Here is a 17107-nt window from a genome sequence, read left to right as displayed (position 1 = left end):
CAAGCCGCACAGCCTTGATCCGTGAATACTCTTCGTCTATTTTCGTCGGGGCGTAGGGGTGTTGTCGAATAGCGGGAAGTCCCAGGAGGACATATCAATGCCCTTTCACTAATCTCTTTCCTAAGAGTACCCGATGAGTCTGGAAATCTCATTTCACTTACATTGGTGGCGGTAAAATCTGACTTCGAGGCAAATTTTTCCTTCAAACCAGAGGAGAAAATCCCTCTTCAGTGCTAATTTTGAACAAAATGAATGTAGAATTTAATAAAAGTGAAGAGGAAGATGCTTTCCTTAAGTAACATCTCTTTTCAGGGTAAAATTTTGAATTATTTAGTGCATTGTAGTGCTATAATTTGGAATAGGCCTAAATTGTAATTCTTGACCAGGTCATACTACTATTACTAAGTGAGCCTCTGCCAAATCTGCACCCTGCTCATTCAAAACAGTGAGTCAGAGTAGGGAGCGAATAGCTGGAATACTGATGAACCGGTGTGTTACATACCAGCAGTATCAGACAATGTATGAACCAGAGGAATGGCATGCTAAAGAAAAAAGTTTTCTAACTTCCCAGCTCTTTCCTGCCAATATTGAGTCAGGCTGTTTATACTCGGTACGCAACAGTAATCCCATCTACCGGAGTTGAGGGCATGATAAGAGACAAAGGACATCACAACAAACAATGGTCAATGTAATGTTATTGTTGATCAATGTTATGCGCTTTCGATATTGTAGGCCTTCGCATTTAGTTTACTTCTGACTCTGAAATACTACTCTTATCACAGTCGGTACGGTAAAACTGAATAAAACATAAATGATCGGAAATTGTATTCTCTATAACTTTTGTTATGTAGTACCTTTCTATAGGAGCAATAACGAAGGTATTGAAAAATTAAACTTTAGGCGCCTACACCTAAACTACCATTTCACTCAGGTTCAGTAAAATTGTTTATAGCTTAGACTACAGTCTTTTCTTCCCCTACTCTATATACAAATTTTCATTAAATTCTGTTCACCCATTTTCTCGTGGCTCGGCGTTGATGTGGACTTGGCAACAAAAATCGAAATTCATGAATATCAGTGTTATCATAGCCGGTACGGTAAAATTGTATATGAAATAAATGATCGGAAATTTAATTCTATGGAACTTTAGTTACGTAGTATTTATCGACAGGACCACTTAAAATATAAATATTTGAAAATTGAATTTTAGGCCTTCCCCTAAACTACCATTTCACTCAGCGTGAATAAAATGATTTATAGCGTAGATTGTAGTGGCTCATCCCCCGACTTTACATACTGATTTTCATTAAATTCTCTTCAGCCGTTTTCAAGTGATGCGTGTACATCCATACATACAGACAGACAGACAGAAATTACTGAAAAGGAAAAAGTGCATTTCCTTGTTACTGTGGACATGAATGATACAGAAATGCCATTTTTTCAAATTCTGAGCAATATACAGACAAAACTCTTATTTTATATACTGTATATTACACCCGCCCCCTACCTAACTGGCACCGGCATGGAATCTACAGGGTCGCACACGGGTCAAAAGAATGAAATAAATAGGCGCTGAACTAAAGTAAGCTTAGAGGCGTACAGGGGAGGAGAAGCGGGGCATATAACTAAAAATGAGAACACATTCGAATTAAAATATTTAACTCACAAACCGGTTTATTGAACCTTAATGATGATGGGAAATGACGCACTAAATAACACTGATGAATTACATAAAATTTACAAATGTTTGTTGTAGTTTGTTTGACGGATATCTGTCCGTTATACGTGATAGAAACGAGTACGTTTACCGTGAAGCGATGTATCGTGACATATAGCGAATGGTAATTTTATCATAACACTGAGGCTATATTATCGCTAACACATAAAACTAACATGTGTCCGACAACACGTCTGAGCAATCCCTATTCTAATAAAGACCTAGATTTCCCAATGAAATGACGTAAAAATAAAATACACACATATGATACAACACCCGGGTTCGATACCGACCCTCGCTATCCCGGACATCGCCAAGCTGATGGACAGAACCACCACTGACCTTATGTACAACCACACATGACATAAAAAAAACATAAATGGTACATGATATGCAAGAAAAATACATAAAAGGCACTTGATCTTCCTTCTGACACTGTAGGCCTCCAATGCCTACGTTGAGCATCGAACTGACAACCTCTTGCGATGAAGGCAGGGTCCTGTAATCCCTATCTAATTATACTCGCACAAATAACAACGATTCATTGGCAAACATTACCATTATCGGCCGGGTTGCTTGTTAATTATTACACAGCTCTGCCGTGTTAGGTAAATCATATTATTTCGCCGTTCAGAGAAGCCCACTTCTCTTTAACAGCAATATCGCTCCTTCCTCGGCTTACGGAACGCCCCCACAAAAAAAAAACACAACTGGGCCAAGGCCGGACGGCGGTTCACCCCCTAGGGTCACCACCCACATACAGGCGTAACATTCCCTTTCAAAGGGAAACGGTAACATTCCACTCGGAAGTACATCTACAATAACTGCGGTCTTGAGAGACTCGCGCAAATCACATTTACCCAACAGTATCACATCTTCTTTACACGCGACCCCGTATTATAATGGTAATCTTTGCCCGATTGTTCGTATTATTATTATTATTATTATTATTATTATTATTATTATTATTATTATTCCTGCCGTCCTACATAACTTACCCGCTACATTCCATATACAAGGTCATCGTGCGGAATCTATTCAGCAATTACAACACACTTAAGCACTCGCGCAGCAATTAACATCTGATTACTGACTGCTAATTAATCGATGGTCGGCACATGGCTACTTTATCGTCACACGGCAATACATTAATTAATTAATTAATTAATATCCACGCGAATGGATGTTTGACACGCTTTAGGATCATTTCCTGGTAAATTTAATCACATAATCAATTTTATCTTATCACTCCCTATCTAAGTATTTCAAAGGGTGGAATTTTTGAGGCTGTCAATTCGGCCGCCGAGTCTCCTAGTGATGTGCCTTACGTACAGTAGTACTTACCGTTTTACATACCATACACTTATCAAATTAATGAATACTCTAATAACTACTCTCACTGCACTCCCATAAACTAAGTATTCCTGGTCTTCTGACGCAAATAAACAAACAATCTCCCAAGAAAGAAATAATTGAATGAATCTCTATCCTATGCAAAGCTAAAGTATTATATTCCCTTAATTATTTACACTCAATTACTCAGACCTGTAGTCGGTTTCCTAAACTAAGAATTAATTACTACGCGCCCATTCCGGCGCTCTATTTCAACAGGACTACATCTTTAATCTCTTATAGCGTCAGTTTACAATAATTATTCCCATCCCTTCTATGCATGCCAGATATTAGAACTTTGTACTCATCTCTCATGATGATGACACCTTCGTCAACTCGGGCGGTCCATCCTGGGCTTACTCCTCCTCCATGGGCACCACGGTGATCACTTCATTTTCCATTCCGTCTTGGAGTTGAAGATCCATTGTTTGATGCTGGTGGAGCCACTGGCGGCTAATCCTGTACATACACAACGTCACTGTTTAATTCACACTTCGATTAACAGCGTTCACTGTGAACGTCCGGTCACGATCCCGTAAGCTATTACGTATTCCGCGGTTCAATACCGAATCTCGTCTATCTCTCGGTTTTCCTATTCAGTCTGCTGCTATGTCAGATTATTATACTACCGTAATGATAATAACATTACTTTACACATCACAGGTTTCTAAAAAGTTAACACAGCCGTCACAGAGATCAGACTATACACTGTTTATGCGAACTGTATTATTTCACTTAAAATAGGAGTTAACTTTACTTGAACAAAGACCTAACAAGGGCTTAACAGAGCATAGCTTCGCCGTCGAAAAGCCGCTAACCCCGACTGACGCTTGTCCCTTCCTGCAGTATTTTTTACAACGGAGCGATACCCCTTCCACTAATTTGCGTAGCGCCTATTCCCGGCGTACTCGAGGTAAAATAGTACGGGTAATCGGTGACCAGTATCTAGTTGATGCGATTGAGACATAACCACTCAATTATTCTTCAGTGAATCTCTTTAAATTAATTAAAATCTCTTCTGCTTCCCCCACCATGCGTGGTGAACTCCCGTTCTCGAGGAGGTGTCGTGAGAATAAACAGATGGCCCAGTACTTTTCCACGCAGAAACCACACAATATTCTTTCTTCTTCTGAAAGTTATCACGGAAGAGGACATTAAACACTCTAAATAAATGTCCCAATGACATTTATCCCTCTCGAATCGGGAGACGACCTCCTAATTCGAGTTGTATTAATTTTCTAGATCGTAGGTAATTAAGTTGGCCAGTCCGATTCCAAGATGGCTCCTATATTTCGTTTCGAAAAAGTTAGTTTCCCCTCATTCTGTGAGTCTTGAGGAGGATGTCTTCTTTCGAGTGATGTCACAGGGAATCCCCATTCATAACCCCTCCCGGGTCTAAGTTGGCTTGGCTTCATCTGCGGGGCCCCCGCTACACAAAGGATAATACTGCGCGATAAGTCGCAGACAAAGAAATCTCGTAGAGTAATTTTAAAAGACACAATTTATCTATCTCAATGGTATGAATATTAATTAGTTTCGGTATGACCTCTATTAATGATATGAATATTACATTTTCAGCGTTCTTTCCCTTTAATAGCATTGCGTGCGTAATTACGGAGATCGATATCAACCAAAGGTCCTTGGATCATGCCCCCGTCGGGTTCAATATAGATTAGTGTCTTGAGTGTATTCTCAAACAGTTCTTAAAGGACATGGGTTCTTCCATTTTTAAAATTATTAAAGAGCAACAATGAGTATTGTAATCTGTTACAAAACATGGCTGAAAAATTCTAAAAATGTGACTAAACATGTTCCTAAGTATGTTTAATATATTTCAATATTAAATATGAGGGCAGATTAGAAAATAAGTTGCAGTTCCTAGTTATGGCCATTTATTACACAACCTAAACAACAGCAACACGACTATGACATACACTGTAACATCACTTTTCCACATAGTTACTTCTATCAAGTGTAATGGCTAAAGAAGTATTATAAAGAAACATGTGGGATTTGTAAATAATAATTTAAAGATTTTGGAATCTGATAGGTATTGAATAAGGTGGAAACAGAATTTTTTCCTTTCGTCGCGTATGATGTCACGGGTGTCATTGCTTGCCACTTTGTTCCATATGGCAGAACAGTGACCGCACAGTATTACAGGGACTTCCTGGTCCGTCAGATACGACGTGGCGTTCAGGAGAAATGTCTGGATCTTGTGGACAGTGCAATAATCCCGCACAGCAATGCAAATCCACATAATTACATTGAAATAACAAATAACATAGTTCAACCTATTCAGTACAAGTAAATAAGAAATGTAGTATTACATTCCTATTTAATTATAAGCGGAAGCGGTACCGGTTTCGACCCCAATCTGGTTCATCATCAGCCGAATAAAATGCAAAAACAATGCACAGGTAAATAAGAAATTAAGGATGAGTCTCACAAAAACAGTTGAAGAAGCAATAGAAGATAATGGGGATTGACACTCCACAATTTTACTGAATTAGCAAATGTCATGGGATAGTCGCCTAATAGCGTGTGGGGCCTCCTCTGGCCCTGCGAACTGCAGTGAGACGCTATGGAAGTGAGTCGACAAGTCCCTGGTAGTCCTGTGGACGCAGCTGACACCAAGTCGTTTGCAGAGCGGCCGCCAATGCTGGTCTGTTCGTGGGTGCAGGATCCATGGCACGGAGCCTGCGTTCCAGGACATCCCAGATATGCTCAATAGGGTTCATATCGGGGCTTCTGGGTGGCCATGGCAGTCGTTGGACCTCCGCTGCATGTTCCTGGAACCATTCCTGGGCGACGTGGGTGCGATGTGGTGGCGTGTTATCATCTTGAAACACCGCAGAACCGTCTGGGTGCTGGAAGGCCAAAAATGGGTGGAGATGGTCTAGCTCAACATACCGCGTACCATTCAAAGTCTCTTCCAGAACAACTAAGGGGCCCATTCCATACCAGGAAAATTGCAACACAGATCATAACAGAGACACCAGCGCCCTGGACCACATTTTCGAGGCAGGCGGGTTCCATCGCTTCATGTGGTCTGCGCTATACCCGGTGCCTCCCATCGGCATGGTGCAGTTGAAATCGTGATTCGTCCGACCCTTTAACGTTACGCCATTGTTCCAGTGTCCATCCCTGGTGACTGGCGACAAATGCGCGTTGTGCTGGATGACGTTGGGTTGCCGGTGGCACCTGTGTGCGGTGCAGTCTCCCATACCCCATAGAACCCACGTTCCTATGAATTGTCCACTGGGAGATGTGTCTAGCATGGCCTGTGTTGAATTGAGCCGTGATTTGTTGCACGGTTGCCCGCCTGTCACTATTGACAATCCGTCTCGGATATCGCCGGTCACGATCGAGGGTGGCTGGATGGCCGGTCGTTCGTCTGTTGTGGACGGTGACTCCCGCATTCAACCATTCACGATACAGTTGATCGCGTTAAGCCGAATTCCCGCACCACTTCCAAAATCGCACTTCTCATCCGTCGGGCACCGACCACCATACCCCGTTCGAACGGTGTCGGCTCACGATGACGTTCCAGGTTACACCTATCACATGCAAAGCCACTGCTTACAAGGTCTCCTATACAACTGCCACTGACACGGGGCGTGTGGTGCGCAGACAACACACCTGCGCATCAGCGCTCCGCTATTCCATGACATTTGCTCAGTCAGTGTAAATCATAAAATCTAGAAGTAGTTCAGTCACTTATATGAAGTAAGGCGCAATCTTCTGAATAGTAGCACAACACACACATAGTTCGGCACTGTGTCTCAAAATGTTTACGAGGAGAGTTGAACAGTTAAGTCAGCCAGCCTGCATATACTATCAGGCGCGAAGTCACAACACAATTTAATAAATATGAAGTACCACAATTGTGTAGAAGTCGAACTACGTTATTTATTTGAATTTAAAATGTGATACAGTGCAATGCGGAACATCATGAAATTTTTATTTTGAAAAAGCTCATAAAGCAGAGTATGTAGGGCAGCTGCTGCGACATTGGGGGGTGGGAAGAATTGGAGCACCCATCGTACTCTCCCGACATTTCGCCCTGTGACTTTGATCTCATTCGAAAGATTAAGGAACCGCTACGTGGTAGGCGGTTTGCAACACGAGAGGACATTTGATAATGCTGTGAGCCAGCAGGTGACCCGATTCACACATGGTGCAGCAAATGCTGAGCCAGATAGTATTCAGCACCTCCCACATCGTTGGCAGCGTGTGGTGTCAGTAGCAGGGGACTACTTTGAGGGTCTTTAGGCCCAGGATTGTCACGTCAACTTTGTGTACTGTGTTGTCATTCTTTTGCACCGGGAAGGCCATATTGCCCTGTATACTAACGTAAATAATTAGTGTCTTACGACATTTCAGTGGTATTCATTGTTCACTCATGTAGTTAATACCTTGTCCTTTTGTCTGTACATGTCACATTTTCCAAACTGACTGGTATCTTCAAGAAAAAAAATAGTTGCCATGACTTTTGCCCCAACGCTCGTAAAATGAGTAATTAAATGTAAGAGTTAAAGATCAGTATTATATTCTCGGTAAGAGACTTGACCTAATCCAGTTTAAAAATCTACTTCGAATTGAAGTTTAGGAACATAATTGTTGATACTTATGCGAACTTGACAAACGGGGAACGTCTTTATATTATAGTATGACCCTGCTTTGAGAACAGTCATTTTTCTGTGTAAAACAAAGACCTTACGTTGTGGAGTACATTGTTCTCTTAGTAACTTACAATTTGGAATATGAAACTTCTATTAACACGTTGGGTGCCACGTGCCGCCATATGGCGTCACGGTGGTCTTCAAATTTGAGATGGCGTGACGCCATATGGCGGCACAGTTGAGTTTCAGGCGATGCACAATAGATAATCAGCTGTCACATCTATGCGCGTAAAATTGGTACTACATGAAGGGCGAACTTCAGGGTCTATTCCAGCTATGTATTTTTACTCTATGCCACCATGTGGCACCACAGTATTCTTCCGAAGCCACTGACTGGCCAGTGGTCATTGTCACAGGTGAAAGCGCGCCAGGCATTGTTTATTCCTCCTTTACGTACGTATTATCACTCAGTTTATATAGTTGTGCAAAAATATAAAAAATGGAAGATATTGGTAATAACCTTACGAGGGAACACATACATGTGTTACACTCGGATTCGGTTGAAATTTCGTAGGAATATTCGTGGGAGGTAGTAGAATGCTAAGGTGAAAACTGCATGTACCCAGCCCAAGTTTAAACGCCAAAATTGAACAAATAAATAGTCATAAAATTAGAAATGCCGCGGGAGTATCGGGGTGTGGCGGAGAGGTAGGGAGGAGCGAAGCAGCGGACTTGAGCCAACCGGGCTTCATCGAGCTGCGCTAGCAGCCAGGTAGCGTATAGTTAGCACGCTCCCCTTAACTTCCCGATCAGATGTCCAAAACGTAAATATGAAAATAGCACATGAAACAAGTATACAAAGGACGATATTAGAACAACGATGCCAATAAGGTTTTTGAAAAATTACGAGTAACAAGAACTCGGGCGTGCTGAGACGCATATTTTCATTGTTTAGAGTTATCAGAAAACTGTTCACAACAATATGTAATGTAATATAAGTACTTGTTTTGCATTTTACTAGGTTTTCATAAATATTGCGTTAATTTGAATTAGCAAATAAATATCCCGTATTTGAAATTCGTATTGCACATTCCATGTCAAAAAAATCTGTGACACCATATGGCGTCACTCTATATTTTATCTTTCCTAAAAATTGATGTGACACCATATGGCGTCACACATGACGATGGTATGGTGAGATAAAATTTACTTAGTACATCATATAAATACATCCCAAGATTATGTAAACAGACTACAACGCGTACAATTGCTTTGGCACCAGCGGAATGCAATTCAAAAACATGCCTGGCACCAATGGAATAGTGTGCTACAATCGGCTCGGCACTCAACGTGTTAATGGGTATTGGCTCATTTTCAGAGCAATGTCATGTGAAGTGTTCTTATTGAGGCAAAGGGATAAAGAATGCAGTCACTGTTTGAAAACTGTGCTGTTTTGAAGCAGCGATATAGCCGACATGTACAGAACAACTGAAGTTTCTGTTCACGCGACACGACACAATGAAGCAATCTCACTGTTCCCAAGCCGTGAAGCATTGATGTGTCGAGGCATAGAGACAGCTGATTGCGCCGGCTCAGTGTTTCAAAGCATACACACAATTGCCAACTCAACTACCGAGCAACGTGTGAAGATATGATGCGTTTCTTAAAACAATTTTTTATTTTACTGCATTTGATTTTGGCATATATCATTATCTAGGATTAATTTCTTGTAAATAAATCTCAAATTAAAGCCAATTTTTTTTCCAAATCCCTCCTAAAATTAGGGCTCGCAGAGTATTCTTGTATATACGGTATATATATGAAAACATAAAGGCCCAGTGTTACTGTTTTGTGGAACACTCCCTCCCTTCCTCTTTATCATTACAGAATCAAATAATGCTCCACCTATTTTCATTCTGAGTTCTGCTTTCTAGAAGTTTAACTACCTATTTAATTACTCTTGTCTAGCCCAGTTGCCCTCGAATTCATCAGTAGCCTCCCATTTTACCTTATGGTTTTGTAACTGTATGCGAGTTTGATATATGCTTCATTGCTGTACACAATTGGTCTGCCCTCTTGCCTAAAACTTGTGAATGCTCTAAAGAAAGATTTGTGTGTTTTTAATGGCTTTGCTCATTATAAGCACACGCCTGTTATTTGCATTCTTCTTCCACCAAAATCCAACTTTCTTTAAACCTTTCAAGAGGATATAGGGTTATGATTTGTACTGGATTATTTTTTGCAATGTTGGAAGTACATTGCTTATCAGCATTTTCTTTTATTCTCCTTATCACACATGTCAGTCATCCAAACCTGTACATGGCCTAGGTTTATTTTTGTTCTTTATTGGTGTACTGACACTCTTTGAAATTCCATCTTCAACATTGTCTAGCTCTTTTATTCTAGAAATAGCAACACGAGATTATATTCTTTTAATCAAGGGGACAGATACAGTGCATACAGATGACAAACAATTATATTTTCCTCCTTCCCCCACAGGAATGGTAAGGCCTCTTTCCCTGTCTTCTTTCTTCATAAATGCCATAACATTGTCAATAACTTCCCATTTTTGTTCTTTGAGAACTTTGGTGTCTTGATTGTGCAAGAGCCATATTCCTTTAAGAAAATGCTTCAACCAACCTACATAATAGCACCTTAAACATATTTGTCAGTGCGTAGCATTGCATATAATACTTAATTTTAAACTCTGTATTGATGTTGACTATTCACTTATTGGGAATGTATTCAAAACCACCTTTTCGATATAATTTATGAGAAACGTATTAAAATGGTATTGCAAGTTTCTGTGGGACATTTTCAGCTACATATATTACAGGACTGAATAATAAATTAAAATAACACTGTTCTACATATTGAAATGGGGAATTACAATCCCTTTATTGTCTTAAACACCAGATGATCTTTTTAACAATGCCTTAGTAAAATGCAGAAGTGTACACTATACTGTTGATAATTTAAACCTTAAAAAATTTAAATTCAACTTGATTTAATAATAGTACGCGAGCTGTGTTCAAGTCTCATTAAAACACTGAGTGACTGTGTTTGATAATGCCTGGGTGAAATGCAATATTGTACAATACATTGTTATATGCTGTTTATTTATTTAATCATATGGTGAATTTATACAATGTATATACAAGGCAAAATCGAACTTTAAAGTTCATCCTTCTCAGCCATTCCGATAAAGCGGGTGTGAGAGCGAACAAATCATCAGGAGTGCCAGGGTACGAATGAAGAGGACAGTGTTAGATCAGGTACTCAGTCGTCTATTCTTCCAGGTTACAATCGCACATTAGTGAACTGATCCAACCCCACTTGTACTTGAAATAATTGCAACAACGACGTCCAGTTCTTAACCTGTTGATACGGCACCAGAGGTTCCTCAGTAGGTAAAAACCGTTAGGCTTCCTCGTGGGATCAAGATGGTGGGCACTTGTTCCCAATGTTTTTGTTTACCACTCTTGCTTCCAGCTTTCATTTAGGTCAAATCTATCCGCAATGAGTTGCCCTGCAGTGACACTTGCTGGTCTCCTTGATTGCACTCGCTGCTGTGACGGCAGAATTCTTGGTGCAGTAGCAAAGAGGGTGATGCAAAGATTTTCTTAGCTTCCCATAGTAGAGTTTGCTTCCGCCTTAAGTGAGGTGGAGGGATGCGACTCAGCACAGGTAAACAGTGACATGGAGTTGATTTGATGGTACCAATAATGCAACGCATTGTATCGTCCAATTTTGTGCCTACCTTCATCACACGTACAATTTCCACCCAGACAGGAACACAGTACTCAGCAGCCGAGTAGACAAGGCTGATGCCAGTTAAACGTAGACAATCAGCAGATGTTCCACAGGCAGTACCACAGAGCTTATGCAGTATGTTGTTTCTTGCGGCGACTTTATGAGAAAGCTTAGTGATGTGCTCGTTGTAGCTCAGGGTTCTATCTAAAGAGACTCGGTTTTAGTTGTGCTGGGGATCAATCTCCAGGTCTTCAAGAAAGTTGACATCTTCTCGAGGTCCTCCGTAAGAATTTGTTTACAGTCCTCAAAGTTATTACATAAAATAAACTTCATTATAAAGCCCGTATTGTCGTAAGTATACGTTGAAGGTTGAGTCAGCCACAGTCACCCACACTGAACTAGTCGCTGTCGGACAGGCGAGAACGTAAGTAATCAGATGTGCTGCACTTCTTATTTTCATTCTTTCATTACTTTACATCTCAAGACACAAAAACTTGCCTATTTCAATACTAACAACAGCCATTATTTTTGTTCTATAGCCCTCTACTGTACATTCCACATTACGTTATCACGTTCAAATATTCCACCTAACTTCTCAACAAGAAATGTCAACATACCAATAAGACGGCTTTAATATCCGATCGCTGGATTTCTCACACATTGTTGTCCTGGAATAAACATTATGCAGTTCATCATCAAGCCTTCACAAAATAACAGAATATTATATGTTAACACAGCACAAAAAAAGGAAGAATTTTAACGCAAAGTTTTTACTGAATCATCCCATGTGAACAATTTTAATTTTAATGTCAACGGTATTCTCAAGTGCTGTACTCAGATGTGTTCTGAATTCTTCACCATTTTAAATGACATATTCGGTCATCCGAATTATTTTAATGTGTTACTTTGTCCTTGTCGCTTTTTCTCAAAGGTTTTTATGGCTTATGATGTCTACAAGTTAGACGAAACATGTCCCGATATATTTAAAAATTTATGTAAATAATTAGTTAATAAAGAATCTTGGTATTGTAAAGGTGGAACTCAACCTTCAACGTCTTCAAAGTTATTACTCTGCTACCAATGCGAAGCCATCATCATATATGAACTTAGTTGTATTGTGGTTGGTAGATCATGAATGTACAAATTGAGTAGCAATGGTGCTAAACAGATCCCTGTGGTAGACCATTATTTAGTTTTCGTTTGTGGCTTTTAGTGTTGTCTAAGCATGCTAGATATTAGATCCATGATTTCTCGACTTGGTACAACTTGAAAAGGTTTGTAGATCGGTTCCTGTCACCAAACGGTGTCATATGAACCTGTCAAGTCGATGAAAACAGCTGTTGATTTTAGTTGTCCTTGGAAACCATCTTCGATATGTGTAGTTAGGGCAGGAACTTGATCGGTGCAGCTGCGTCCATGTCTGAATCCAGCTTGTTCAGGAGAAGTAGCAGCTTCAATGAACGGAGCTATTCTGGTTAGGAGGATTCGTTCAAGGAGCTTGAATATGCAACTGAACAGTGCTATTGTTCGATAACTTGCGGGGCTGTCCTCAGGTTTGCCATGTTTGAGAACTGCTATTACTTTCGACAGTTTGAATTATCTGGGCAATCTGTTCTCTTGGAGTATGTAAGTGAAGAGAGAAATGAGCCAGTATATACAATGCGGGCCCATGTTCTTTAATTATAGATGTTGTTGGGACCAGCAGCCGTGCCGATTTTCAGTTGTTTAATTGCATTTTCTACTTCCACTGTGGATAAGGGTCTGGAAAGCGGCTAGTTTCTCAGGGCACTGTGCTTGAGTTTAGAAAGGTTACATTTTACTATTCTGGTATGATTCTTGTCCTTCTTTGTCCTTGTGAGGTCTATGATCCTGTTGGAAATGTCAGGACTCAGTTTAGGGTGCAGCTTTTTGGGGTGTTGCTTGACAGCCCATTCAAGATTCTCCAAGCTTTCCTGCTTGACTTTGTGAAGTTCATTTCTTTGAGTGTAGCGTTCCATTTCTCTACACGCTGACTAATTTTTGAAGTTCATTTGACGTTGATGGTACAGGAATTTTATTAAAATCACATTAAAGTTGTCTTATTATAGAACGGGCTTAATATATGCAGCTGGAAAAGTAGTTGAAATGTGGGGTTCTGATAGCGGCTTTCTGGGAGAATCTTCGATAGCCCATGATGAAATGCCCAGTTCTAAAGGTCTAAGTTCTAGTAATTATAAAACCAAGTTCTTCTAGCTTGAATGAAGAGTAAATAAAAAGAAGAGAGAAAGGAATATGTTGGATAGAAAACTGCATAGTGTATAGTACTGAATTTTTACTAAGGCATCGTTGAACAGATAATCGCCTAGTGTTTTTAAGACCCTGGAGGGGTTATAATTTCCCAGTTCAATATGCAGAACGTTATCATTTTAATTATGTTATTCAGTCCTGTAATTTATGTAGCTAAAGATAAGTGAATAGCGCTTAGGAGTCATTGGTTACACATGCAGAGGCGAGATAAACTGATGACTGAGCATCTTGCTTTATGCAACACTTCCTCTCACCTCACTCTTCTCTCTGATTGGTTTACACGTTATACTCGCAGGGATTGTACAGAAATAAATTAGCTATTTATGGGCCTTTCTTTGCAGAGCTTTTTATGCTTAACAATTCTTTTACATGTGCTTGGTGTCCATCAATGATTTCAACAGCTTAAGCCAAGAAAGCCTTCTGATTCATTCTTTGTTCAACTGCCTTCAGTAAACCTTAACTGCTCAGCTTTTGTCATAGATAATTTTTTACCTAAACCTTCCTTAAGTGCTTTAAAATGGTAAAAACTGTATCAGAATATGGTTGGTAGATTTCAATCAGTCAAAATGTTGACACATACCGGACGGGGACTTCTGATTTTTAATTTGTATCGATTAAATACTCCATAATATATTTAACTCAAGTTGAAAGAAGAGATCTCAGGAGGATGGATTCTTTACTTTGAGGTGCTATATCATTGTAATGTGTACATTTTTTATATGCATGTTCGCTGTAGAAACTTCATTACCCAATATAAGCTTTTTAGTTCATCATAAATCTATTGTTAATACTGTGTGGTGTTTCCTCAATTTAGATGACGACGATGACCTTGTAGCCCAATTTGGTGAGTCTGATGAAAGTGAGGATGAACTTTCTGGTGAGGAAAGTGAAGAGGAAGAGGAGGAAGAGGATGATGAGAGTAAGTTTTAATTTTAGGAATTTATACATCATAAATTTTCTAAAAATTAAGTGGAATAACTCCTTGGAGAAAAAGGGGTTAGCACATCAGCCATATTGCGTGACTTTCTTGTACCATATCAGTTGCTCGGTTGATCTCACAAGACCAAGTGAAACCTGTTCCAGTTGTCTGTCCAGTTTGTTGAAAAAGGATAAAAGGTTGTCTTTATCTTTAACAGATTGGTATTGAGAAAATTAAACAACCAAAATCCACCTGTTGACGCGTTGTGAAATTTTTTAAAATAATAGTTGCATCATATACAGGTTTTATCCCCTTTAAGAACTACTTCTTTGTTAGGTTTTTAAATCATTACAAATTGTTTATTATAAAATGAACCTCAAATTCTGATGATTTTATTGACAGTATAAATACAAACCTGAATTCAGATAAAACCTGTATATCACGGGTGTCAAACCTTGCCTGCCTTTGAAAAGTGCCGTGCTAGAAATATCTGTGCATGCCAATGCAAGTGCCTTCCTCACGATGCTGCATTAGTTCTGAGCACACCTATGGGTGACGGGCTCCAGTTACCTGTTTTGACGAGCCGAACTTGTCCTTGGACACTCCCGGCAATAAAAGCCATACGCAATTTCATTTCATCTAAAAGTAATAGTTGAAGCATATCGCTATATAGGTTGTGATGTAGGGATTGACACGGTAATTTATTGGTATTTGTATACTTTTGTATCAGCACAGTTGCTCTTTGTTTATTACTTTAATAAAACATGGCGTTTTGCTACAGACGTAATATAGAAATGGCATAGTATTCAGCATTATTCTGCTTCATGATTGTTATTAGAACAGTTGGGCATGTTAATTCACTAAAAAATAAAAGCCTTCTGTCTTGTACTTATGGAGCGAGTGGCCACGCGGTTTGAGTCACATAGCAGTCTTCTTGCGTTCAGGAGACAGTGGGCTTGAATCACACTGTCGACAGCTCTCAAGATGGTTGTTCGTGGTTTCCCATTTTCACACCAGGCAAATGCTGGTGTTGTACCTTCATCAAGGCCACAGCCGCTTTCTTCCCACTTCTAGCCCTTCTCTATCTCATCGTCATCTTGCAATGTAAAAGAAATGTATTTTTTACTTCGTACTTTATGTCAACCTTTGAAGTAATTACAGAAAAGAAATGTATTTTTTACTTCGTACTTTGACAACCTTTGAAGTAATTACAGTAAAGTACGTTATAGCGAGAATTCATAACAGCGAAAAATTTACTCGCTTTAACAGATTGTCATTATAAGCGATTTTTGTATAAAAGTCGGGAAACCCCCCATATATATTAAAATCGATATGAAACGCCACTAAGTTTGCTCAAAACTTGCGTTTCCACAGATGATATAAACACCGAATTACTTGTTTATTTTTCGAAATCCGATACTACGTGAAAGTGTATGTTTAAATTTCTTCTGAAAAAAGATAGTACCATATTTCTCCCAATCCAAGATGAACCCCACTTTTTCCTTCAAAAAATTTTAATCAGGCTCAAAAAGTACTTCATAAAATCATATGAATGCCTTTGCTGTACAGTAGGCTTACGCATTTTTAGACGCCGAACATTAACTTTCGTCATGCCGTTTTTTTCTTTTTGCTGCTGCACAATTTTTCTGGATTTCCGCGGGTTTAAGGACCATTAACTTAAAATTGGCATCATAATACCGGAGAGAACCCGTTGAAAATTTGCCAGCAATACCTATTCCATGCGTCTCAACAATACAACGATCCATCAGGAAAGTATTCTTGCTGTCTATAAAACTGTTACTTTTACTCGGTGTCGGATATAACCGGCTACCGCTACACGCACGTCTCGCTTGCCGGGTTTGGCCGAATTCAGCGGCTGGCGATGTATAGGCCTAATCGCGGACATTGAAAGTCAGCGAATGAGTTTATTGCGCCATAGTATGGCCATTCCGCCCTTGCGTTTTTCATGCAGATACCTCACAATTTCATCTTCGACTTCTTTAAAGCGTCCTTGTTGCTGACCACTGAATGCATTTTTTATACAGTACGCGTTTTTTTTACCTCTTTATCTTCACGCTAACGCCAGATATTGGCTTCAAATCAAAAGTTAAATCAAAATCTCTTTATTTGCAAATCAGGTGTCTACACACAGCTCATCCTTAATAAATTTATATTGTTTACAAAATTCTGCTTATAATATCTCCTGCACTACTTACAAATACAGTAAAACCTCCCTATAACGGACAACTTCGGGACCGAAAAGAATGTCCGTTATAAAGGGGTGTCCGCCCGCGAGTGGTTATGAAACCGGTACCATTAAACATAAGTTGGAACACAATAACCCATGTATAGTATGTGTTGACAATTCTCGCAAATGTACCTTTAATTGTATACTGTATACAGTATTGTACAATA

The 17107-nt window shown here is 39.6% G+C and overlaps 1 protein-coding gene across 1 annotated transcript in view; it reads left to right on the top strand.

Moving 5' to 3' along the window:
- Fkbp39 (FK506-binding protein 39kD) overlaps window positions 1-17107 on the top strand; it is a 234199-nt gene that overhangs the window by 96866 nt on the left and 120226 nt on the right. The window contains exon 5 of the mRNA XM_067138391.2: window positions 14588-14692. Within this exon, the coding sequence (XP_066994492.2) occupies window positions 14588-14692 (105 nt within the window). The remainder of the gene's footprint in view (window positions 1-14587; window positions 14693-17107) is intronic.

Source organism: Anabrus simplex, chromosome 1 (genome assembly GCF_040414725.1).
Source record: "Anabrus simplex isolate iqAnaSimp1 chromosome 1, ASM4041472v1, whole genome shotgun sequence".
Lineage (NCBI taxonomy): Eukaryota > Metazoa > Arthropoda > Insecta > Orthoptera > Tettigoniidae > Anabrus > Anabrus simplex.
This window is presented reverse-complemented; position numbering and strand designations above follow the sequence as displayed.